Source organism: Melanotaenia boesemani, chromosome 20 (genome assembly GCF_017639745.1).
Source record: "Melanotaenia boesemani isolate fMelBoe1 chromosome 20, fMelBoe1.pri, whole genome shotgun sequence".
Lineage (NCBI taxonomy): Eukaryota > Metazoa > Chordata > Actinopteri > Atheriniformes > Melanotaeniidae > Melanotaenia > Melanotaenia boesemani.
Genome location: NC_055701.1, coordinates 22202131 through 22223734, shown reverse-complemented (window position 1 = coordinate 22223734; position 21604 = coordinate 22202131). Strand labels below are relative to the sequence as shown.

Genomic DNA, 21604 nt, shown 5'->3' with positions numbered 1-21604 from the left:
AAATAAAACTATATTGTGTTATACAACTCTTTCATTATGTTACATCAAAAGTATAAAAATGCTTTATAGTAAATTAAAAAGTTATTAAAAATTGTTTATTTTACTTTCATATTAGTTTCATAGCAGAAATATGACCATAACATCCACATCTTAAAAAAAAGTTAAAAAAGGAAAAGAAAGAAAAATAAGCAACTTCATCAGGATGCTCTGACTTATTCTTTACCGTAAAGAGCAGCACAGGCGAGTAGGCGGTCTCTGAGCGCCCTCTCCTGGTTGGAGTTTTGCCCATACAGCTCCAGCAAAGTGAGGGCTCTGGACACGTCTCTGGAGTCAAGAGCCTTCTGAAAAGCCTCAGCAGCCACCACCTGAGCCACCTCTTCTTGAGGTCCAGACAGCAGGAGATTTACAAGTGGTTTTCCACAAATAACTGCTCCAAGTCCAGCAGGACCTTCCTGCCCCTCGCTTAATGCGGTGCCCAGCACTGGTTCAGCCATGGTGTGAAGGTAAGCCCGCAGGATAGGAAAGTCTTTAAGCAGGCCATCAGCTTCTCGGGAAATCTGCTCTGCATCTAGGACAACCTCTTTACGGCCGCTGCGGAAATATCCAGACCACCCTGAGGACTGTTTTTCCTTTACAGTTTCTCCTTTACAGGCACTCAAGCATGCCAGTGTGGCAAGCAGAGGGGAACGAGACTTTAGGAAAGAAAGGGCTGATGCTGTAAGTACGAAGGAATTTGGGGAGGAAGATGAAGAAGAGAAAGATGATGACTGAGAGGGTGGAGATGTTGAGAGGTTGGTGGGCGTAGTAGAGAGATCTTCCAATGATGCCTCAGACTCAGAGCTGGCATCGGACAGAGGCTCTGAGAGTCCCAGAGTCGTCATGTAATCCTGAGCATGCTGTTGGAGCAGGCGAGACAAAGCAGTGACACTGAACGCTCCGTCATCTTTCTTGGCCTGACTGGAGTCTGCTTCATCGCCTGGACAGGAGGTCCACACCGGCAGAACCTCACAGCATCTCCGGACAATCACCTGCTGGACGTTCAGTCGCAGACCCTCCTGCTGCAGCAAGGACAGAACTCTGAAGATAAAACAGGGCACAGAAAAAATTGAAAGTTTGTTCGATTTCATGTCAAATCCTCAACATTATGCAGAGAAGTATTATAAATATTACTGGAAGGGTCAACAACAGGTACAATTTCAGAGTGTCCCTGTACTCCTGACGAATCTCTGCACTCCAACTCAAATGTACACTTCTGTCTTCCTGCAAAACTTTACCTCCAAAAAGACTTAAGAGCAGGATTTTTCCTTCAGCAAGTCTAATGTGGAGATCGTTTCCATCTTGTCAGACACTTATAATTTGTTTGATGCAAATACACTTTAACTTTACTGTTCACAGCTGCTCCACTAGTGTTAATTTTATCAGCCATTTTTAAATTTAGTCTCAGTTTTGTGCCAGTGTCAATCGTGCTTATTAGTTTTAATCACATTTAGTCAACCTCATGTCGTTTTTATTTAGTCAAGTTTTAGTCGAGTATAAGTTGAGCATTTTGGTCTTGAATTTAGTCTAAGAAAACATCATTTTATTTGTCTAGTTTTAGTTAACAAAAACTGTCAACATTTTAGTCTAGTTTTAGTCAGGACAACCATTTTACCCTTTTACTGTTTTTGACAGCAGATAATATTGAACATTGACAGTAGTTAGTAGAACATTGTTAAATGAAGTTTAACATTGTTAAACTACATTTAACAGTCCATTTAAAACTCATACTTAAAACATAGCTATCCTATTTTATGCAGAAATAATTGCAGGCATTTTTATGTTCACATGCATTTATTTATATTAATATTTATGCCAAATCAGATCAAATGTCCTTGTGATGGTAACCTGAAGACAAACAGAACAGCATTTTATGTCAGCAAAAAAATACATTGGGACACAAACACCTAGAGCAGTGGTTCCCAACCTTTTTTAGCTTGGAAACCCCTTTTTGATATCACTAAACTCTGGTGACCCCAGACATTCAAAACACAATTTTATTTACTTTTTTACCACATTTAGACTATTTCATGTATGAGAATGTAGGTTAAAGTTGTTTTAAAATTAAGTCTGGCATATTATTTTAGTTTATCTAGATGATTTGTTTTAGTATGCTTTAGTTTTTAGTTTGCATCCATGTGTAGCTGCCCAGGTGTTTTGTGCTAACTATAGTTCGCTTGCTGCTCCTAGATAAGCTCATACTTCTGTCTGCTTTAATTAAATTTGCAATCCAACTGAAAACATAGTTGCCCGACCAGTATAAACATATCTAAGTTAGCATAAATTCAACTTCACACACAATTCTACCGACTAGTGGCTACTATCACCACAAGCTACGAAGCTAGTAAGTTAGCCAGCCACACACAACATCAACAAGTGGCTGCAGCTGAGAGCTGTGTGCTGCTGCTAGGACCAAGCCTCTTCTGAGTGCTTTTGGACGGGGAAGGGGTCTGTGCAGCACTGACTCCACATTGAAGAGTCATTCAAGTCAGCCTCCAAAGTCTCCAATACTAACAGAAAAAGTCGCTAGATTTGTCGCTAGTCACTTTTATGAAAAAACAAAGTCGCTAGAGGGATCTGAAAACTGAATTTTAGGGAAATCAGCATCAAGGTTTTAAAAAAATTTTAGATTTTCTTTTTAATCAAAATTACAGATTATAGATTTCTGTTTTAGTTTCATAGAAATTAAAAAAAAAAATTAAATAAAAGTTTTGCGTTACTTTTGACCAAATGAAAGTACAACATTCAGTCAGTTTAAAGCTTTGCTGTCAGGAGCACATTTAGCAGCAGCTCAGGTGAGCTTGTAGATCAAAGTGAGGAAAAACATACTCAAACTGCAAAGACAGGCTGTAAATATATGTACCTGTCAGGAGAGACTTGTCTGTCAAACAGCAGGTGGGAGAGAAGCTGAAACGGAGCTTGAAGCAACACCAGCAGTGGATTCCCAAGCTTCACTTCCCTGTTCTGGTCTAAAAGGAACAAGAGAGCGAACTCAAACAAAGACCGGGTATGAGAAAGAAAGGAATGGTTGGCTGTATTTACTATAGTCACACTTTAGGTAGAGTGGCTAAAACCTGGTATCAGAGTAATGCTTGTTGCCTCAGTAATTTCATTACCAGGTACTGATGTCAGACAGCAGAAACCCCTGGCATTATCTGAGAAAAATGCCAGAGGGGAAAGACTAACGCTGAAGCTGGAGTCTAAAAGTGGAAAATTTACCAGATAGAACAGCAATTTTACTGTTTAGACTTACATTTATGTGAAAAGGAAAGAACATTTTCACTCAATTATTAAGTTTTACATGTCAGGACATCATGAAGGAAAATAATTTAATCATTAACAGAAGATGAAGAACAGCACATTACACTGTCATCATTCATTTAGCAAAAACAAAGGCAAAACCATGACTGTATATAAGAAAAAAAGCTTGTTATGAAAGCTTTTCTGTCATGACAGGGTAAAGCCACTTCGTCTAGCCTTAGTGGCAAAATATTTTACCTTCTGAACAGAGGCTACGCACTAACACAGAAGCTAGTGTGTTGACGTAGTCGAGAAAACTGCGCACATAATCTGGTCTGGCAAGTTCTCCATCTGGCTCAAAGGGGCAGAGTTGATCTAGAGAACGAAGTAGCTGTTTCATGCTAGACCGCACGGGATGAGCGTCCAGCTCAGATTGCTTCAGACTGGCCTGTTCAACCAGCAGTGCCAGAAGAGCGCTGCCCACAGTGCCCTCTGTTGATAACAAAGAGACAGACATGACTAACAGTAGAGTTGGTTTACTCCTTAAATAACACTTTCTGTGTCTTGTTGAGATTCATGCAAGTTAGTAATGTCTTCTATCAAACATGGCAGTAAATAAGCTTCAAGATAATGAAATAGAAACTTTCACACTACATTAAACCCCAAGTTTTACATCGTTTACTGCCTCTTGACAGCTACAGTTTGTGTGCTGTGCAGACCTGTGCCATCTGTAGCAGTACTCAGATGGTGCAGGGTGCTCTCCAGACGCTGAGTGAGGCCAAGCCGTGCAGCAATGCTCTCTTCACTAAGTGTTGGTTGGTAACAGAGCAGCACTTCTTGAATGCAGCAACCAAATGGATTGGCAAACCCTTTGTCTTCCCCAACTGCTTCTGTTGACAAGAATGGATCAGTAACCAAAAAAATATTAGTAACTCTTACCAACCAAAGAAAACTCTGTATCAATATAAACCCCTTGAACTGTTATTTAATTATTTTTCCACTTATATAAATGCTTGAACATTTGTATTTACCTGTTTTGACAGAGCCCTTATGAGTGGCTGAATGATTCAAGATCTTGCTGATCTGTTGTAATACCATTGGAAATCCACAGATCCCCTCCGAATGAGGTACTTTAAGGTCAACTCTTACTCCTTGTGAAGCAGACAGGGATTAAAGATGACAAAAAATTATACTTAACACGTAATCTGTGTAAAAATAAACACAAGTACCTCCGAATTTGACAATAAATCATGAAGACTAAAATACAAGCTTCATACCTCTAGCCTCAAGGCTGCTGTTGAGCCTCCGTTCAGCTGTCTCCAGCAGCTGTCGGGACGTCTTCCAGAGCTGACAGTGGCAGCAAGCCAAGTCGAAGGCTGCCATTGCTGCAGGACTGAGCTCCTCAAGCAGCTTGTAGAGCAGACCAGAGGCATTCGAAGGGCAGTGGCTCAGCCAGTAGCCTTCTTCCAGGGTGGGCAGAGGGTAAGCTGGAGTGCTCAGGAGACGGTCTGCTATGTCTGAGATGGAATAGAAAGCAACTCCTGCAAGGAAACACATGAACAGTATGACAAACACATACAGCTTATATAAGAGTCAGCAAAACTGCATGTTTTGTCAATAAAACAACTTGAAATCTAATTTAGTTACCATTTATGTATTTATAATAATATATAAAATACTGTAAGTAAATAATTATAAACTGCTAATAGATATAACTTCAGGTGAGAGTTTTACAGGATAAAGAACATCACAATTAAATAATCTAATTCAATCTTCTCTGAAAGCTGAATTTTTTTTGTTTAGAAAATGCAGCTGTCAATTAATTTAAAACAGATCCACAAATATATATAGTATATATACATTTAAATAATTTTAATGTAATTTTCTTCCATAATCTTGTCCGGGAACTGAAACTCTACTAAGTGGAACTTAAGCTGCTTAAAGTTGGAGCTAATATAACGATGATTATAGGCAACATAAAGAACAAAGTCTTGAACAGCATTTTATCAAGTGTTGAATGAATGAATGAATGAATGAATGAATGAATGAATGAATGAATGAATGAATGAATGAATGAATGAATGAATGAATGAATTTATTGTCATTGCACAACAATTACATCAAAAATCATTGGCAGTGAAATTCTTGGATCTCAGGCTCTCCTAACAAAGCTAAAAAATATAAACCACAATAAAAATAGTCAAACACAAAAAGCGAGAATACTACAAATACATTATACAGTAAAATAAATAATAAGCAATAAGAAGATGCTATTATTTAAAGGTGGTGTTGCTGCTGACAGCATTTAGAAGTCTTATGGCCTGCAGTATGAAGCTGTCCCTGAGCCTGGTGGTGCGGTCTTGAATGCTGCAACTCGATTTGACGGACCACTTGTGAATGGTCTGCGTCACTGGTCCGTGACACTTCAATTTCTGTCTATAGGAAGGCAGCAGCAGAAGTGAGGCGTGATCAGATTTCCGAAAAGGAAATCAAGAGGGCTTTATACGTGTTTGCGTAAGGTGTGTAAACATGATTGAGTGTGTTCTTGCCACGCATAGAACGGCTTATGTGTTGGTGGTATCTGGGCAGGACTTTCCTCAGGTTGGCGCTGTTAAAATCCCAGCTACAATAAACGCAGCCTCCGTCCATGAAGTCTCTGCCCTGTCGATAACTTCAAACAGTTCTTCCATGGCCTCGTTGGTATCAGAGTGTGGCGGAATATACAATACTGTCATGACAACCGATGTGAACTCACGCAGAAGATAATAAGGCCGGCATCTGATTATGAGGTGCTCCAGGTCCAGAGTACAGCCTGTAGAAATAATTCCCACATCTGAGTACCATTTGTTGTTCACAATGAACCAGACACCACCTCCCTTGCTCTTTCCTGAATGTATGGTCCGGTCCAGCTGATAAACGGTGAGTCCTTCGGGAACAATGGCCTGGTCCGGGATCGAGGGGTCAAGCCAAGTTTGTTAAGGCAAAAACGTTACAGGTGTTAATCCTGTTGAAACGCCATCCTGCTCCAAAGTTCATTCATGAATGAACTGTCCAATGACTGAACATTTGCCAGAAGAATACTCAGTAGAGGAGGCCGATTCCCCCGTTTCCTCATCCAGACCAAGACTCCAGCTCGTGACTATCTTTTTAACAACAGGTAGGCGCCGCCATTGAGATTCCCCGCTGTAAGCTGGTGGTGGTGCTAAAAGGTTTTTCCCACCACCGACGTGATGCATAGTAATTTATCGCTATCATATTGTATAATAGGGCTCACTATAGCAGGTTGCATAACTAAGAATAGAATTACAGACTAAATAGAGATTAAATAAGGGAAAAAAAACGTTAGGGGAGAGAGCTTGAGATGCAGCAGCCATCCTCTGCGCCTTCTTCAATGAAAGGGTTTTGATGAACATAAATTTAATTAAAATTAGACTGTTGTTGAAAACAAAAATCCCACCTGCAGCAGCAGCACTTCCAATGGCCTGCAGCGTTGACCGGCCACTGCTCCCCAGCCGTGTCCTCCCTGTGCCCGTCACAGTTGCAGACCCCAAGCCCTCTGATGAGGAAGATGATGAAGACATGGACTGACTTTCCATCTTCTGCTCCACCTGCCCCAACTCCACCAGAACCTCTTTGTAGCGCTCCATGAAGACCAGCTCGCCACAACAGGCAGACGCCTCCAGGTCAAACACCACAGACACCTGCAGAGCATAAATGAATATATTTTATATATTGTCTAATTATTTTCACTAATCAGACAAAAAATAGATTTTAAAGATTTCTACTGCATCACATATAACATGTTGCTTTGAGTCGTTCATTGTATTTAGAATAAAATGCTGATATGCCAGATGGCTTGATAAAAACCCAGATGTTCACAGACCTGATGTGCTTCCATGTAGTTTCCTCGGCGGATGCAGGACATTAGCAGAGATTCTGGAGGAGACAACATGGCTGGGACCAGCCAACTGTGAGGACCGCCACATGGACAAAACTCCAAATCCACAGAACCTGTTGCTGGTCCTCCTCCACCATCTGACAAAAGAGAAATACCAAATAAATACACATTTCATGTTTTGTTACAGAGAAAAGGGTGGAGAAAAGTATAAGAGCAGCTCTTTCTGCAGCAAAGTTAGCATCAAGACACTCAGATCCCCGAAAGTCCTTAAGTTTTTTGGCATAAACTGTTTAACATCTGATAACATGCATCGTGCATTCAATCTTCTTGCTTGTATTTAAGTGTCTTGGTTTGAGTCTCCGCTCTCTTTCTTTAGGACAGAAATATGGGATAAGCATTCTTCTTTTCAGTTACTTAATATTTACCCAAAAAACTACCACCTCAGAAAGAGACCCATACTGAAGCTGTCCCAATGAAATACAGACTTCACCAAGAACTTAAAATCACTGTCCAGATTTTAAAGATTACAGCTGAGATCTACACTGAAACTAAGCCAATCTGATTAAACGTGATTATCATAGACTATGACTTGTAAAGGTCAGACTGGAGGTTCAGGTTTACCTGATGCACTTGTGCTAACTTCTCCATTATGTTTCTCCACAGACGTTTGTCTCTCTGCGGTGTGTCTCGCTGGCTTCCTTCTCCGCCTTTGGCTTGAGCTCTTGCTGCGTCCCAGAGGAGCAGCAGTAAAGTTGAATGCCGACATCTGAAATGGACTTTCCAAACCTGAAAGGAAATCAACAATCCGAGCTTACAGAGCGCATAAAACAACAAGCTAATTATGAACTCATAGGTACACGTACTGGGCAGCACATTTAAATCAGCCATCAGTCAAAGCTAAATTTGTTAGTACAAAAATTAATCTGGAAGCTGGAAAAAATATTTGAAGCCCACCGTCACCATTGCCCTGGTTGCTGGTGATGATCTGCAGCCTCCACTGAGTCTCTGCAGTGCGTTTGGACAGCCTCTGCAAACGGGCCCCGAATGTCTCAGCAGTCATCGAGCAGCCCAGGCTCGCCACCGCTTCAGCCTCTCTGGCCAGTGCTCTTCCTGCCTCCTGTCCATCCAGATGGCCAACCACACACATACCCTCCAACCCTTCTTTTAGCAGCTTAAGAAACCCTTCCATGGCAGTCACGTCCACCAGAAACCCCCTGCAGCCCTGAATGAAGTGTCCTAAATCCAGATGACCACAGTGTGCTGATGATGAGCACAGCTGCAGCTTTTGGTTCTCCCTCATTCTGTGTTCAGAGCCATCCGTGTTTGCTTTAGTTTCTGCTTCTACATTATTGTTTCTTGTGCTTAACAAGCATTCTGCATCACAGTCGTTTCTTGTGTTTGAATTAGAGTCTTTTTGAATCTGTTGGGAAAAGTCAGAGGTGGACAGAAAGAGAAGGGAGAAGATGTTCTCCAGGAGCTCCAGGCGGAACATGGCAGGCACAGTCTCCAGGTAGAGCTGGCACTCTGATAGGTAGTGCTGGAACATATAATGATAACCTGGGAAACACAAAAAAAATAAAAAAACAGGAGAAAAAAAGTCTGAACATCTTTCAGAATGATTTAAGAATCTGATCTTGCACACAAAAATAAAATTTGGTAGATTTTTCCACAGCATTTCCATGTTTATGGTCCCTTAATTAGCATGAAGTAATACTTCCAAAACCTACAGCATCTTTCAAACATGACATTATTGTCTCGGCTTTTATAATTGTGATTATAATAAAATAAGATGAGCAAAACAGAAAGGTTTTCCATCAGCTGTATTTAAACTAAAACTTCAGTGCATAAAACAAAGTACAGCCTTCATACCCTCTGAGGAAGCTGAGGTCTTGTTTTGGTCTATTTCTTCTTCTGAAGAGTGGTGATGCTGCAAAGTCTCGCACTCTGTGCAGTTTGAAAATTTATGTGCATTTACACAGAGTGCATAAATGGCATATTTCATGGCACAGAACCCCTGGAACAAAACTACATTCCTCTGCACAGCAGGGTTCAGAGGACTGACTGCAGTGTCTTCTGCATAAAAATAAAAAGAAAACACAGGAATGATTACACACGTTACACCATAATAATCATTATTATTTAGGCATGTATTAGGACTCAGTCGAACTTAAAAAATATGCATAATGTAAACCTGTTTCAGGTAAATTTGGCAGTTGTTGGAGTAGATCTAATATCCTGCGTTCTTCAAACTGAGCCAAAGGAGTCAAAGAGTGCAGAATATAGAGGGCTGAGTGATTGTCCAGAGTGTGAAGCTGTGCTAGCAACGCCTCCATGGAAATCCCTCTGCACACAGAAAGATAAAACACAGATGAACATTTTTGAAAAGAACGAATGATCCAGTTAAAATTGGTAGCTTTAATATTTTAAAATAAAATGCTTACGGATTGTTATTTTTACACCATTCAAGTACTTCAAGCTGAGATGACAAAAGATTAGCAAACTCCTGCAGAACAGAGTCATTGGCTGCAGCCTAAAAAGAAAAACATAAAAGCAAATCAGCAGCAAAAATGATAATAATTAAATCTGCTAATCTGTGACCAATTTCCAAAAGTAAATAAAACAAGCTATGTGTAGCTAAAGCCCCTTTTCCACTAGTACCTAATCTGCCCTATTCTACTCTACTTAGTTAGTGGGGTTTTCCACCAGGAGTTTCCCGGGCCGACTAGATATTTTGGTGGTACCTGTTCTTTGTGAAGGATGGTGAGAAGCATCTGAGCTGAGCTCAGGGTGCGACACTGAGTCCATCCCAGCAGCAGCAGGAGACGAGACAACGGCTGGAACTCCGACTGCAGCAAATTTTTCAGCTGACTGAACTCCTCATGTTTAATCAGGTCAAGTGCAGTAACCTACAGGAGGGAACACGTCTTATTACATTACTGAATTTCATCACATGCATTTGCTAACGAACCTAACTCAACCATCATGATCCAGTACAAATTATGACAACAAAACCATTGAAAGGATGCTACTTCTTCTTGTATTAGTTCAAATCTGGTCACCAAATTTAAAGTTACTCACCAAGACCTGCTCAAGGAAATGCTTTCCACTACTAAGGCACTCAAAAAAGATGGTCTTCCAAGATGACAGACGATCCTTGTGGCAACATAAACTAAGGGTGAGTTTCTCTGCTTCAGGAAGTTCCACTAAAAATGAAGATACAAACTTATTTTAACCTAATAAGACAAGGAAAACATTGCTGTTTTTAGCTAAATTTAATAACAGAACCTGGTGCATGATGCTAACAGCGGTACAGATTTATAAATGTATTTGTTGCTAACTGAAATTAAGCCAGACATGGTATTAAGAGCCCAAAGTGTTAGCACGAATAAACCACATTTCTCATAATGACAGACAGAACTTGACATAATTTATATCAGCTTCCTCAAGCCCACACAAACATTAAATTATTCATTCTAACCAAATACGCTTATCAAATTCAGCTTATATTTCCACAAGATTTGCAAGCCATCCATTGTGTGGGTGTGTCCACTGTAAAGAAATGTTGATCTGTGAGAGGAAAAAAGGCTCAAAAGCAATGAAACAAGCCCATCAGTTTCTAAAATGTTCCTAGATGGATGGATTCAGAGAACTTCTAAACACCCAGTTTGTTGATTTCTGAGAAGCTATAAAGACCCAGATATCTACAGGGGGTGTGAGACGGCACTGCGTTCCTCTATTCTCCATAGTTCTTTAGATTAGTGTGATGAACCACACTCCTAGAAATTACCAGACTAGAAATTAGGAATTTCCGGAAGAAAAAAATCACCACGTTTGTGGACCTGATCCGATTGAGAAGGTTAGAAATGGGGACACTGTGGAGATGATGCTGAGCCCATTTTTAGTTTAAGAGCAGGCAGTATTTAGTGACAACACACAAGAGGTTGAAAAGAGAATCGAGGCCACTACTTTAAACATGAAGGCCCAAAATCAGCTCTGCAGCAAATATTAACTCTCAATTTGGCAACAAATCTTGTTCAAATCAAATAAAGTCCAGTAGACACTCACAATATACGAACAAAAATGGAGAAACAGAAATAAAGCAAACAAAACAAAAACCACAATTTAAGCTGTCACATGCAACTAATGCTGACATCCAGTTAAACCTGCCGCAGATGTACAGCCACAACAGCAGAAGTGTGATTTAAAAGGGGTGGTGCTAACTATTCGTTTCCAGCACTGCAACCAATAAAGGCTTATTCTCAAACTTTCAATATCTTGTCTTTGTCATAAAACAAAAGTTAATGTAAGCCGACAGCAGAAACAGCTCAGAGGGGGAACTGGTTTATAGAGACAAGTCGCTGGGTCAGGAAGCCGTATGTCAACTTTTTAACAATATGTTAAATATTCTAGTTTCTTCTGTAGTTTCTCTTAATAAATGAGTCACATTAACACAGAATGTTTTCCATAAATGTACAGAGTAGCACAAAGTTAGCAGCTAGTGATGTTCTTCACACACTGATCTTAATTTTTGCATATTTTAATAGCTTTATACACTTAATTTCAGTTAGTCCACACAGTCAATAAACACAAGCCCTGGTCAAAAAAGAAGAAACTATCTGGATTTAACAAAAACTAACAGGAACAAACCCTCCGTTGGGAAAGTACTGAACTAATAACATGTTTAATCTGACCGATGCCTAAGAAAATTCTCATTTCTAACTTAACATCATCAGAACACACATCCTGACGTCTGAGATTAATCAAATGCATCAAGCAAATAAAACAATGGAGATTGCTGAAACTATGCAAAGAAAACTAAATGTATTAGGACTAAACAGCTGTGTAGCTTTGAGAAAACTGCTTATGAGACTGAGTGAAAAGAAAAAGGCTTAAATTTTATAATGAGCATAAAGACTGAACTCAATAGAAAAGGGTCTTGTAGTTCGATGAGATTTCCCATTCCTGCATAGTGATGGATACATGAGCATAAGAAGAGCAGCAAATGAAACAAGCCCGGACAAGCCTGTTTGGTGGCTTCAGCTGTTCAGGTAAAAACCAAATGAAAACCAACTCTAGACAGAAATAAATGTATTACTGAAAAGCTCATCAAAACTATGGCAGGACAAACACACGCTGTAATCTCAGCCCATGAAAATATTTCCATGAGTGACTTCTTTTTGGCTGAGAATTGTAGTTAGAAAGGTTTAAAACCATGCCTGCTCTGGACTGCTCAGAACAGTTTCCATTATAACATTAATAATTTGAACTTATTTATATTTTCACCTTACTTTAAGGTTCAAGACCCAACATAATAACGGGCATCATATTATTTTACACAACATACACATTAGGTAATGTCCACTGAATGCAAACAATTGTATTTGAGGACAAACATGTAATCCAACCCACATTGTAACTAGGCAAAACTAATTTAAACTACTTTATAAAATAAGACAAAAGAACCTAAAATAACTCCAAAATATGGATCAATAAACTAAAATCATGTGAAGCTACTGAATTGTGCTCATTATCATAATACTCTGAGCTCATGGTCTGACGGGTTCAACCTTATTTACTTCAGAAAGTTCACTACTTCATATTAATAACAGTTTTAATTGAGTTAAATCTGATTTGGGGCATGTGACATTAGTTTGCATTATTACTCAATGGTCACAAATACAAAGGAGAAAGTACAAAATAAGACCGAAGTAAAATTCACATTTTTCTTCATTCGCAGCCTCAAAACTTTGTCAAATAAGAACTTTGAGATGGCTCAGCATACTGTGAACATAATCTGCATAAACATGATCTATTTAGTTATTCATTCTAAACACTTATAATTCCAACCCCTACCTTGCGTTTCAGGGGAGATCTTCAGCAGATAATCCCTCTGCAGCCTTAGAGCGGTGCAGCAGTAAATCGAGATGAGAGAGTCACACTGAGGGCGCAGCAAGGAGCTGAGGATCCTCTCCTCTTTCAGGGGTCCATCTCTGGCCGCCCACAGTGTTTCACACAGTGTCACCAACTGCCCATCACTTCCACCTGAGCTCTGTGGCATGAGAGCCAGCACCGTGTAAATCTCATCTACCCACTCCTCCATCTTCTCCGATCTTTTCTCTGGATTTTCAAGTTTCTTCATCATATGTTGGATGAAAGTGTGCTGAAGAGTATGGCCTTCAAAGCATGGCTGGTCCTGTAGAAGAAAGGGAGGGGATGAGAAACGTGGAAACTGAAGTTTTAGAGTACATTGTATGGTTCAATATTCTTTAAAAATATCTAGAAAATATAAACCAGTATAGAAAACAGTATGCATAAACACTTCAAGATTTACAAGTTATAAAATCATTTTTAACATAAAATTATTAAAACATGCTTTGTAAACTTAAAAGTTTTATCTAATAGATGAGTTTCTCACACATAAATGAATATTCAGCTGCTGCTGTTACAAGTAGAGCACCTTAAGGCTCCATCCTGAGCCAAGTCTCTGTTGTTTTGCGATATATATATTTTTCTCTGCTATAAAGATGACATACAAATGTATCTGAGTATAAATAAAAACCAAAGATTAGCTGCAGGCTTTATAGGACTTTTTAGATTATATATTTAAACCACAATGAAAACATAACTTAGATAATCTTATTTAGATGACCAGTGGACAACCTAAACAGTTATTTTTGACTTCACATAATCAATCTCTCCCTGAGATTCTTAAAAAGTTGCTCACATCTGTATTTCAGCTCAGTTATTGTTATAATTCTGTGTACGTGCCTACAGATCAGTCGTCTCTTCACTGTGTGCTTCTGGTACAAAAAAAGGCAGACATTTACAGTATCTTTTAACGTGATGAAAAAAAGCCCGATCAAATAAAACAAATGTTTACCACATGGGACTGACTTTCTGTTTATTGCATTACTGACTGTAATTTTTAGTTATTACCGTCATTTATAGGTGTTTTATGTGTGACTCTACCTGTAAGAAATGTGCTATAGTCTGGGCAAGTCTTGGTTTCTTTCTCTCCAACAGAGTTTGTAGGCAAGACTCAACAGCAGCAAGTGTTGTTCCTGCCCTCGACTGTTTGGCCAAAAAAGCCTCTTGCAACTCCTGCACAAAGATAATGTACAGATAAATATGGAAAAGAAAAGAAAATATCTTTTGTTTTCAGATGTTGTTCAGCTGTAGCCAGATCTAAAGAAGTTAACCTTAAGAACAGTCTCTGGTATGCCCTCTGACCCCAGTTCATCCAGGACAAGTAGAAACTCCAGCTGTCGTCTGATGTGGGGAGGAATCTGTAAAAACGTGGCAGAAAGAGGAAAGGTGTTACACTGTGGTCATACTGTGGTGCAAATGCTTTAAAATGCATATTAAGCTTATTTTTCAACTGTTTTGTAAAATAGCTAGGAGCATTTTCTAAAGTTTAATTTTTTACATATAAAGATCTACACTAAGTAAAATATGTCTGAAATGAAAGTTTTGTTAATACGATTTCTCTAAATTACCCGATCTTCTGTCCACTTCTCCAAGACCTGCAGCCAAAACCAAGCCAGTTTATGTGGACTGCCAACTGACTCCCATCTACAAAACCATTTATCACATATAGACATTCAGCTAAGAGTGCTGCACAAGATGTGGAGAACATTTAAAGAGGTAATAAAAGATATACAATTCAACATTTAAATATTATATATATATATATACATATGTGTATGTGTGTGTGTGTGCTTTTAAAAAAGAAATCACAAAACAGTAAAAATCAATAATATATGTAATAGTAATACTCACTTTAAACTGTAAGGATGGCAGATAATAGCTTTGATTATGTCTAGCAGGTTTCTTGAAAGTTCTCCTGCTGAGTTAACCAGCTGTGGAACACAGGCGCTCGCCAGCTCCCACTCCCCATGCTGCAGGCAACTCTTGAAGTACTCAAACAGGTCCTGAAGCGAGGTCTCGGCGTCACAGCCGAATGGATGCATGGTCACTTTGGATGAGACACTCATCTGCTCAGCAGTCACAGCTAAAGAGGAGCTTTAATTACCGTGTAGCCAAGGGGCACCCTTATGCATCCTTCATCTGAGACACAAAGAGAAGGCTGCCTGAAAATCTCTTTAGATTTCGCAAAATGATTAGGATAATTACACAAACGATAATGGTCATTAGTAACTTCTATGTAATTATTACCAACATTACTAAACAAGTTAGCGGTGCAGTCGTGTGCTTAATAGTTTTTGACATTATTGGTGATTTGTGGTGCTTAATAAACTAAATGAATTTTTTAATACTATGCTTAAATTTTATAGCATTTGATTCAGTTTATATATAAGAAGAAATGTACAATTTGTAGTCTTGCAGATAGCAGGTCATCTTCCTTATGGTAATATACAGTAAATAACGTGGATTTAGCTTCTAAATGTATCATATGCAATTCGGTTTTAGTTCTGATTGCTTCATTTTAAAGTATTTTTCATATAAATCTCAAGTATTCATTTGCATGCTCTGTAACACTAAAGTGTATTCTTTGATTTTCGTTTTTGCTTTACTCAAGAAAAATATAGTCTAATACAAAGCTGTAGAAAAGTGCACGAAATTGTGATATACAGTTTTCATATAGTTTTATTTCATGAAAATGTAACAAGTAGTGCACGCGACAAATTTGCTTAAGTTAAAGCATGACCTATAATCTGCAACCAGTTCTGACAAATGTATTTTAAATCTGTGACTTTTAAAAGTATGCTTTATTATGTTTGTTACCAAAACTTACTAATCTACTTCACATATTCAATCGTGTACAATTTTACAGTTGACACTGCACCACACGTAAAAAGTCAGATAGTTTCGCCTATGTGTACTTTCAGTTATCTTTCTAAATAGCGATGTTGAGGCAGAAACGTGGGACAAATCTTTATTCAACCAGCGACGTTCGAGATTATTAAATGCTATGTGAAATGCTATTTCAGTCTTCGTCATTCGTCTCTTATCAGCTACCACCTTTTTTTGAGTCGCATTAGCTAAATTGTTTCTTGCTATAACTAATACAAGTCAGCTAACTTCCGTAATAGCGCACCGAGGTTAATGCTTATAAATAAAAAAAACGTTGAAAAGTTTGCCAGTAAAATTTGAGGGTACTTACTCATTTCTTCGAACTGTTTCCCACCGAAACTGTTTATTATTTACGTTAATAAGTACAGCTGTCTCTCAAACCGTCCTGCTAGCTACATAACGAAGGTCATGTGACAAAATCAGCTGATTCTCCGTCGCTGGTTGGTCAAAGGTTGGCACGAGATGGGCGTTCCATAGCAGAAAGCCAGGTTCTTTACTTAGCCTTTAGGTGTAGTCGGAAAAGAATTATTATTTAAACTAATCTTCCTATCTCGTTCAACAAACAACAGGGAATCGCACGAGAATTGTTCAGTTTATTTTAGTTCATCCCAGGGCACTTTACAGCCAATCCTTTGTCATTCAATATATTTAAATTTCATAACGTTGAATTAGGCTATCTGACAGGTTTCACTAGCTTTAATATGTCAGTAGGCCGATGCATTGCTATGACATAATTTGTAATAGCTGATTTTTTTTTAAACAGCCACATTGTGTCATTTGTGGATGGGTGCCGGAGTCTGATCATTCGTAAAATAGTCTTTCTTGAAGGTGAATCCAAATCTGTTGACATTCCAACAAGGAAATAAGTAATGCAGCTCACTAAAGTCAAACAGCAGAACTGTGTAAAAAAAGTAAAGGTCAATTCATTGATGAAAAAGAAGAAGTTAATGAGGTCACCCACAGCAAGTGAACGCATCAGCATCTGGTTGATTTGCTTTGTGATTATTAAAATCGCAGTTTAGCGATAGAGAATCAGAAGACCACTGAAGTGACAGTGAAGAAATAAAGCAAAGACGAAATTCAAATTGGTTTGAGTGGTTAAAATGGGTCCTTCTAGTGTACGACCGACATCCTTCTACCTTGGTCTGTCTGGCCCCCACCATCATCACCAAACAAGGGAGCCAGTCTCTATGACAACCTGGTACAGGCGGGGTCTGCCAGCTGGAGGCAGACTCAGTCAGTCCTCAGTTGGTATCACCGCTCCAAACCTCCACACTGCATCACGCCCAGAGTGGAATGGAAGAACAGGACAAGAAAGAAAATGTATGTAGCGTACCTTTATTTTATAAGGCATGCATTGCAACATTTCAGCAAAAATATTGTATAGACCAAATCAATTTAACCGTTCAAGATGGTGACTGCAAATTAAGACGGATAGTTTGTACTAATGAGTCGCTGATTGTTTCAGATCCGGATCAATAAAGCTATTGTTCCCATCCGTGCCACAGATTGCAACGCACCGTAGATGGACACCAGCTGGCTGCATGACTGACCAGCATTTAAACACTTATATCGGCTCAATAATAAAATAATAGCACTGTTGTGCAGCGGGGTAGGCCGTAATCCTGTGAGTTCGCTATCAATATAAATATATAGGCCTATCTATTGTTTCACAGGGGGAGTATACCGGAGAAATCAAAGGTGGACTGCGGCCCTCAATGAAACTTGTTGTCATGGGGATTGTTAACAAAAAACCAAAAAGGTTAGTCTACACCATTTTCTCTAGTTTAAATGTTATTTAATGAGCAAAACAAAGTAGCATATAGTACACATTAATAACAGCTACTGTTGCACACATGACATGACAGTCAATTGAATGTGGGATAATGATGCTCTGACTTGCATCTTCAAAGCAGATGCTGCATTTGAGTGCAATTCCAAAATGTTCCCTGTACGGGAAAAAATCTCTGTGTAATGCCCGAGTTTCTTCTGATTAGGTTAGTCTGTGGGTTTGCGTCGGAAAACTGCAAATACCATGAAGTCTTAGGATTCTTTAGTTTAGTTATTCACTGTGCAATATGATAATTACACAGTTTTAAGGGAAACAAATCTGTGCAAAAAACAGACTAACATAATTTATTTATTTATTTATTTTGTCAATATGCTTATTTTTAGCTTCAGAGGCTAAAGAACAGTTTTAAGCTCAAGTGTCCTTATGGGACTCTTCTCAGATACCAAAATAGATCCTCGCAGCTATTTTGGCTACGAAATAGCTGCGAGGATCTTTTTTTCTTTTTTTCTTTTTTTGGTGATGTGTTGATGATTTACTGGTTAATGTATTCAAACAATGTCATGATGTTGCAAACAACTATAATATAAAAATAATTTGTCCCTGTTTAAAAATATAGAAAAAGATGATATAACTACTTTTTATGATTCCAGATAGTTAAATGTCTAAATATTTATAATCCAGTTGTGTATATTTTTCTGTAATTACAGATTAAACATAAATGTATAATCTCGTACAATCTTTGGCCAAAATAAACCAACATGTTTTCATTATACTTAAGGTTAAGTTTTCTACAAATCACTCATATGATGAATATTTGTAATTTGTCATAAGAACCAGAAGATGTCCCTGTTCTGTTGCCAGCCTACGGTGGTTATTGTGTTTTAGAAATTAAATACAGTAAGAAAATCTTTAAAGCCATTTCTTTTACTTGTACTAGAGCTATGTGTTCTGTACCACACTGATGTGTCCCTGATGTTTGTTTGGCTGATGCAGCATTGAGGTGATTCTGTCTAGTAAGCCTCAGGAAGAGGAAACAGAGGGCGACGTGGGTCTGCAGCTGAAGGTCAACTTCATGGATAAGGCTGTCCAACGCAACGCCCGCTTGGATGGAAAGTGGGGTCCATCTGAAAATACACTCTCCTTTTTTCCTTTTGCTGCCGGAGAATCCTTCAAGGTAATTTTACTGTCTTAGGGTAACGTGTTGGATCTGTGACTTACCAACAGCTTTGATTTTGCATGGTCAGCTTTTAAAAACTGCTGTATAAGCTATTATGCATGCCACAGTTTGATCTGTGTTAAGAGGAAGGATTGTCTATCATGCCACGATTCTTCCTATTTATCTCAGGACTCATCATTTACAAGATTTTAGACTGTAAATTGTAGCTATGCCTATAGCATTTTCTTGTAAAACAACATAATGCCTGCATTCAGATTTGTTGAATTCCCTGCTTTATAAAATATGTGCAAAAGAAGAATTGGCAATAAAAAAAATGTATTGCTACCATCATGGATGTTTGACTGAAAAATGGTAATCTAAGTCCCAAATCCTATTTATTAGCTTCCTGGTTTGATGGGGACTTTCAAAACCACAAATTCTGCAGTCAAATTTGATCCCTCTTCTCACCTCTGCAAGCAATAACAACTGTGCATCTTAGTTGGAGTTGAATGTGAACATAAAAGAGAAGCTGCAGCAGCTGCATAAGATTGTTTCACAGCATAAAGTACTAATGAATCCATCTCCAACTCAGTCAAATAACCCTGAATATGCCTGTGGATCAGTCGAAACCTGATGGATTACATAGGTGGGAAGAAGAGTGGCTGTTTTTGAAACTCTGTACTATAAACAATGTACAAACTCATCATGCAGCATGACATGCATGCTACATTTAGGTTAAATCAGAACATAGTAGTTCAGTATGGGGTTTTAAAAAATCTTAAAGGATGAATACAGGGAAAGACATGACTGGTAGGCTTTAATTTATTGTGAGTCTATATTTTCTTGCATTTCAGTTGCAAGAACCTTCCCCAGGAACTAGGGTCTTTTAGTGGCTTCTTTTCTCTACCTCCTGTTTTTCTTACTACAAGAACCACAGGGTTTAAAAAAAAGTCCAGGGGGAGATAATTTAGCCTGTGGTCCTGGTTGGGAGAAAGTAGTCTACTTACCTCTAATCTTCAGGTTAAGGCTTAAACTTAACAGGTCAAGTATTTGATGTCAGCTAGAATATTTCTGGTGTTTTATTCTTGCCATTCTTTTGTAAAATACCTGGTTTGACTACGGGGTTAAACAAGGAGTTGAGTAGAGGTGCAAACTATCATAGACGTATCAAAAGGAAGTAGATAGTTATGGTTTGCTTCTGCGCTGTGCCACCCTCTCCATTTGTACATTAATGTGTCCCCCTTTTTGTAGGTTCTCACTTTTTTCATGCACTTTTGTAGGTGTTGCAGAGGATCTGCAATGAAACGTATGCATGGAATACAAAGTATAAGATAGAAACATGTTGCTCCATAGTTCTGCCAACTCAGCAGGACTTATTTCATTTTTATATTAAGTTTTCAATATGTTAGTCTGATATATGTAAAGTCTGGCAATAATTTCTCATTTCTTGTTGACTTGTCTGTTGCAGCTATGTTCTGTATGCACCTTTTGTTGTACATAACTGACTATACTTCTCCTTACTGACAGATGGAGATTGTCTGTGAGCACCAGCAGTTTCGTATCTTGGTGGACGGTCAGCCTCTTTGTGGTTTCACCCACCGTCTGTCCCAGCTTGCCTCCCTCACTGCCTTACGAGTGTTTGGGGACCTACAGCTCACCAAGGTGGCCTAATACCAGCATCTTACCCACAGATAACGGACATGAGGATGCTTTGGGACAGTATACAGTAAATAACATTAGAATAGACCTTCTTTTTGTGTGAATACATGAACCCGTTATGAGGAAGTTTTGTTTCCATTTTCAAACAAAGTTACGCCAGCCTCGTAATCATGCGTTAAGACAAAAGTGCCTTCACTAAGATTACATGTCTGGGGACTTGAAGATTAAGATTGAATGTTATAGTCATAAATGTCTTAATTCAAATGAAGAATGTGATTCAAACTGATGTGAATTGTTACGAATGTGATCTAAGCTAACTTATTATCTCTGAGCGAACACTGTACAGACACAATGAGCCACTAAAAAAGTGCTGCATTAGTCTTTGTGATTTAGAAAAAAGAGATTTCTGACATCTGTCTTTGACTTCTCTGGAGTTAACCTTTGAAAGCACTTAAGTTTATTAGCGCCTGCATGAGCAAATCTTTCTGAAGTTGATTACGTAACAAAGACTGTCATTTTATGCCAGATTTAAAACTGCAACGACAGTATAAACCAATGTAAGTAGCCTACATTAGTGCAAACCACTAAACAAACACAATGCTTGTTTTTTCTGTCTGAGTGAAGATTAATCCAAAAGCTGGAAAGATTTAGTCATATCACACATTCAGTGATTGTACTATTATCAACCCTGGCTTTGAAAACACTCATTAGTTTGCGTATTTATCATTTTCTTCTGGCACTTGTCATAGGAATGTTTCATATTGTCGTACTTCATTGCAATAAATCAGTTTTGCTGTTATTTTTTATTGTCATTCTCCATTTGTAGTCAGATAAGCATTAGATTCTGTCCATAACCCCTTGTAACACAACCATACATAACTAGGGTGTTGTGTCATTTATGATTTCACCGGAACCAGCAAAAACAACACCAGCTCAGCTTGAGTCACTCAGATAAAGGCTCGCCTCAACTTGCCGGGTGGGAGTGTCTCGCTGTGATTGCTGGGAGCGC

The 21604-nt window shown here is 38.7% G+C and overlaps 2 protein-coding genes across 4 annotated transcripts in view; one reads left to right on the top strand and one right to left on the bottom strand.

Annotated features, from left to right (window-relative positions):
- The window catches only part of zfyve26 (zinc finger, FYVE domain containing 26), a 31149-nt gene extending 14766 nt beyond the window's left edge, over nucleotides 1–16383 (bottom strand). Inside the window, exons 1-21 of one of the 3 annotated variants that reach the window (XM_041971492.1) lie at nucleotides 16299–16383; nucleotides 14954–15241; nucleotides 14671–14746; nucleotides 14374–14460; nucleotides 14144–14275; nucleotides 13028–13367; nucleotides 10253–10377; nucleotides 9916–10080; nucleotides 9616–9704; nucleotides 9366–9517; nucleotides 9044–9247; nucleotides 8129–8731; nucleotides 7796–7960; nucleotides 7160–7311; nucleotides 6734–6977; nucleotides 4554–4817; nucleotides 4308–4427; nucleotides 3996–4166; nucleotides 3535–3768; nucleotides 2900–3005; nucleotides 224–1077 (exon numbers count right to left, since the gene is read on the bottom strand). In XM_041971492.1, coding sequence (XP_041827426.1) covers nucleotides 224–1077; nucleotides 2900–3005; nucleotides 3535–3768; nucleotides 3996–4166; nucleotides 4308–4427; nucleotides 4554–4817; nucleotides 6734–6977; nucleotides 7160–7311; nucleotides 7796–7960; nucleotides 8129–8731; nucleotides 9044–9247; nucleotides 9366–9517; nucleotides 9616–9704; nucleotides 9916–10080; nucleotides 10253–10377; nucleotides 13028–13367; nucleotides 14144–14275; nucleotides 14374–14460; nucleotides 14671–14746; nucleotides 14954–15168 — 4498 coding nt within the window. In that variant the 5' untranslated portion in view covers nucleotides 15169–15241; nucleotides 16299–16383. Of the gene's footprint in view, nucleotides 1–223; nucleotides 1078–2899; nucleotides 3006–3534; nucleotides 3769–3995; nucleotides 4167–4307; nucleotides 4428–4553; nucleotides 4818–6733; nucleotides 6978–7159; nucleotides 7312–7795; nucleotides 7961–8128; nucleotides 8732–9043; nucleotides 9248–9365; nucleotides 9518–9615; nucleotides 9705–9915; nucleotides 10081–10252; nucleotides 10378–13027; nucleotides 13368–14143; nucleotides 14276–14373; nucleotides 14461–14670; nucleotides 14747–14953; nucleotides 15259–16298 lie in introns of those variants that run through there. The other 2 variants (XM_041971493.1, XM_041971494.1) reach the window with 2 other exon arrangements.
- Nucleotides 16384–17124: 741 nt separating this feature from the next.
- On the top strand, nucleotides 17125–21394 carry si:ch211-10a23.2 (uncharacterized protein LOC567812 homolog). Its single transcript, XM_041972044.1, has 4 exons — nucleotides 17125–17311; nucleotides 17665–17750; nucleotides 18774–18954; nucleotides 20464–21394. Exons 1-4 carry the CDS (start codon nucleotides 17285–17287, stop codon nucleotides 20605–20607), a joined length of 438 nt encoding a protein of 145 aa, XP_041827978.1. The 5' UTR covers nucleotides 17125–17284; the 3' UTR covers nucleotides 20608–21394.
- The last annotated feature ends 210 nt before the right edge of the window (nucleotides 21395–21604 follow it).

What these genes read in the sequence shown, in the direction of transcription:
- si:ch211-10a23.2 (XM_041972044.1), top strand. Translation starts at nt 17,285, where the DNA reads ATGGAAGAACAGGACAAGAAAGAAAAT. An exon ending in AACAGGACAAGAAAGAAAAT is followed by an intron (nt 17,312 to 17,664) that starts GTATGTAGCGTA and finishes ATTGTTTCACAG; the next exon opens with GGGGAGTATACCGGAGAAAT. An exon ending in GTTAACAAAAAACCAAAAAG is followed by an intron (nt 17,751 to 18,773) that starts GTTAGTCTACAC and finishes TGGCTGATGCAG; the next exon opens with CATTGAGGTGATTCTGTCTA.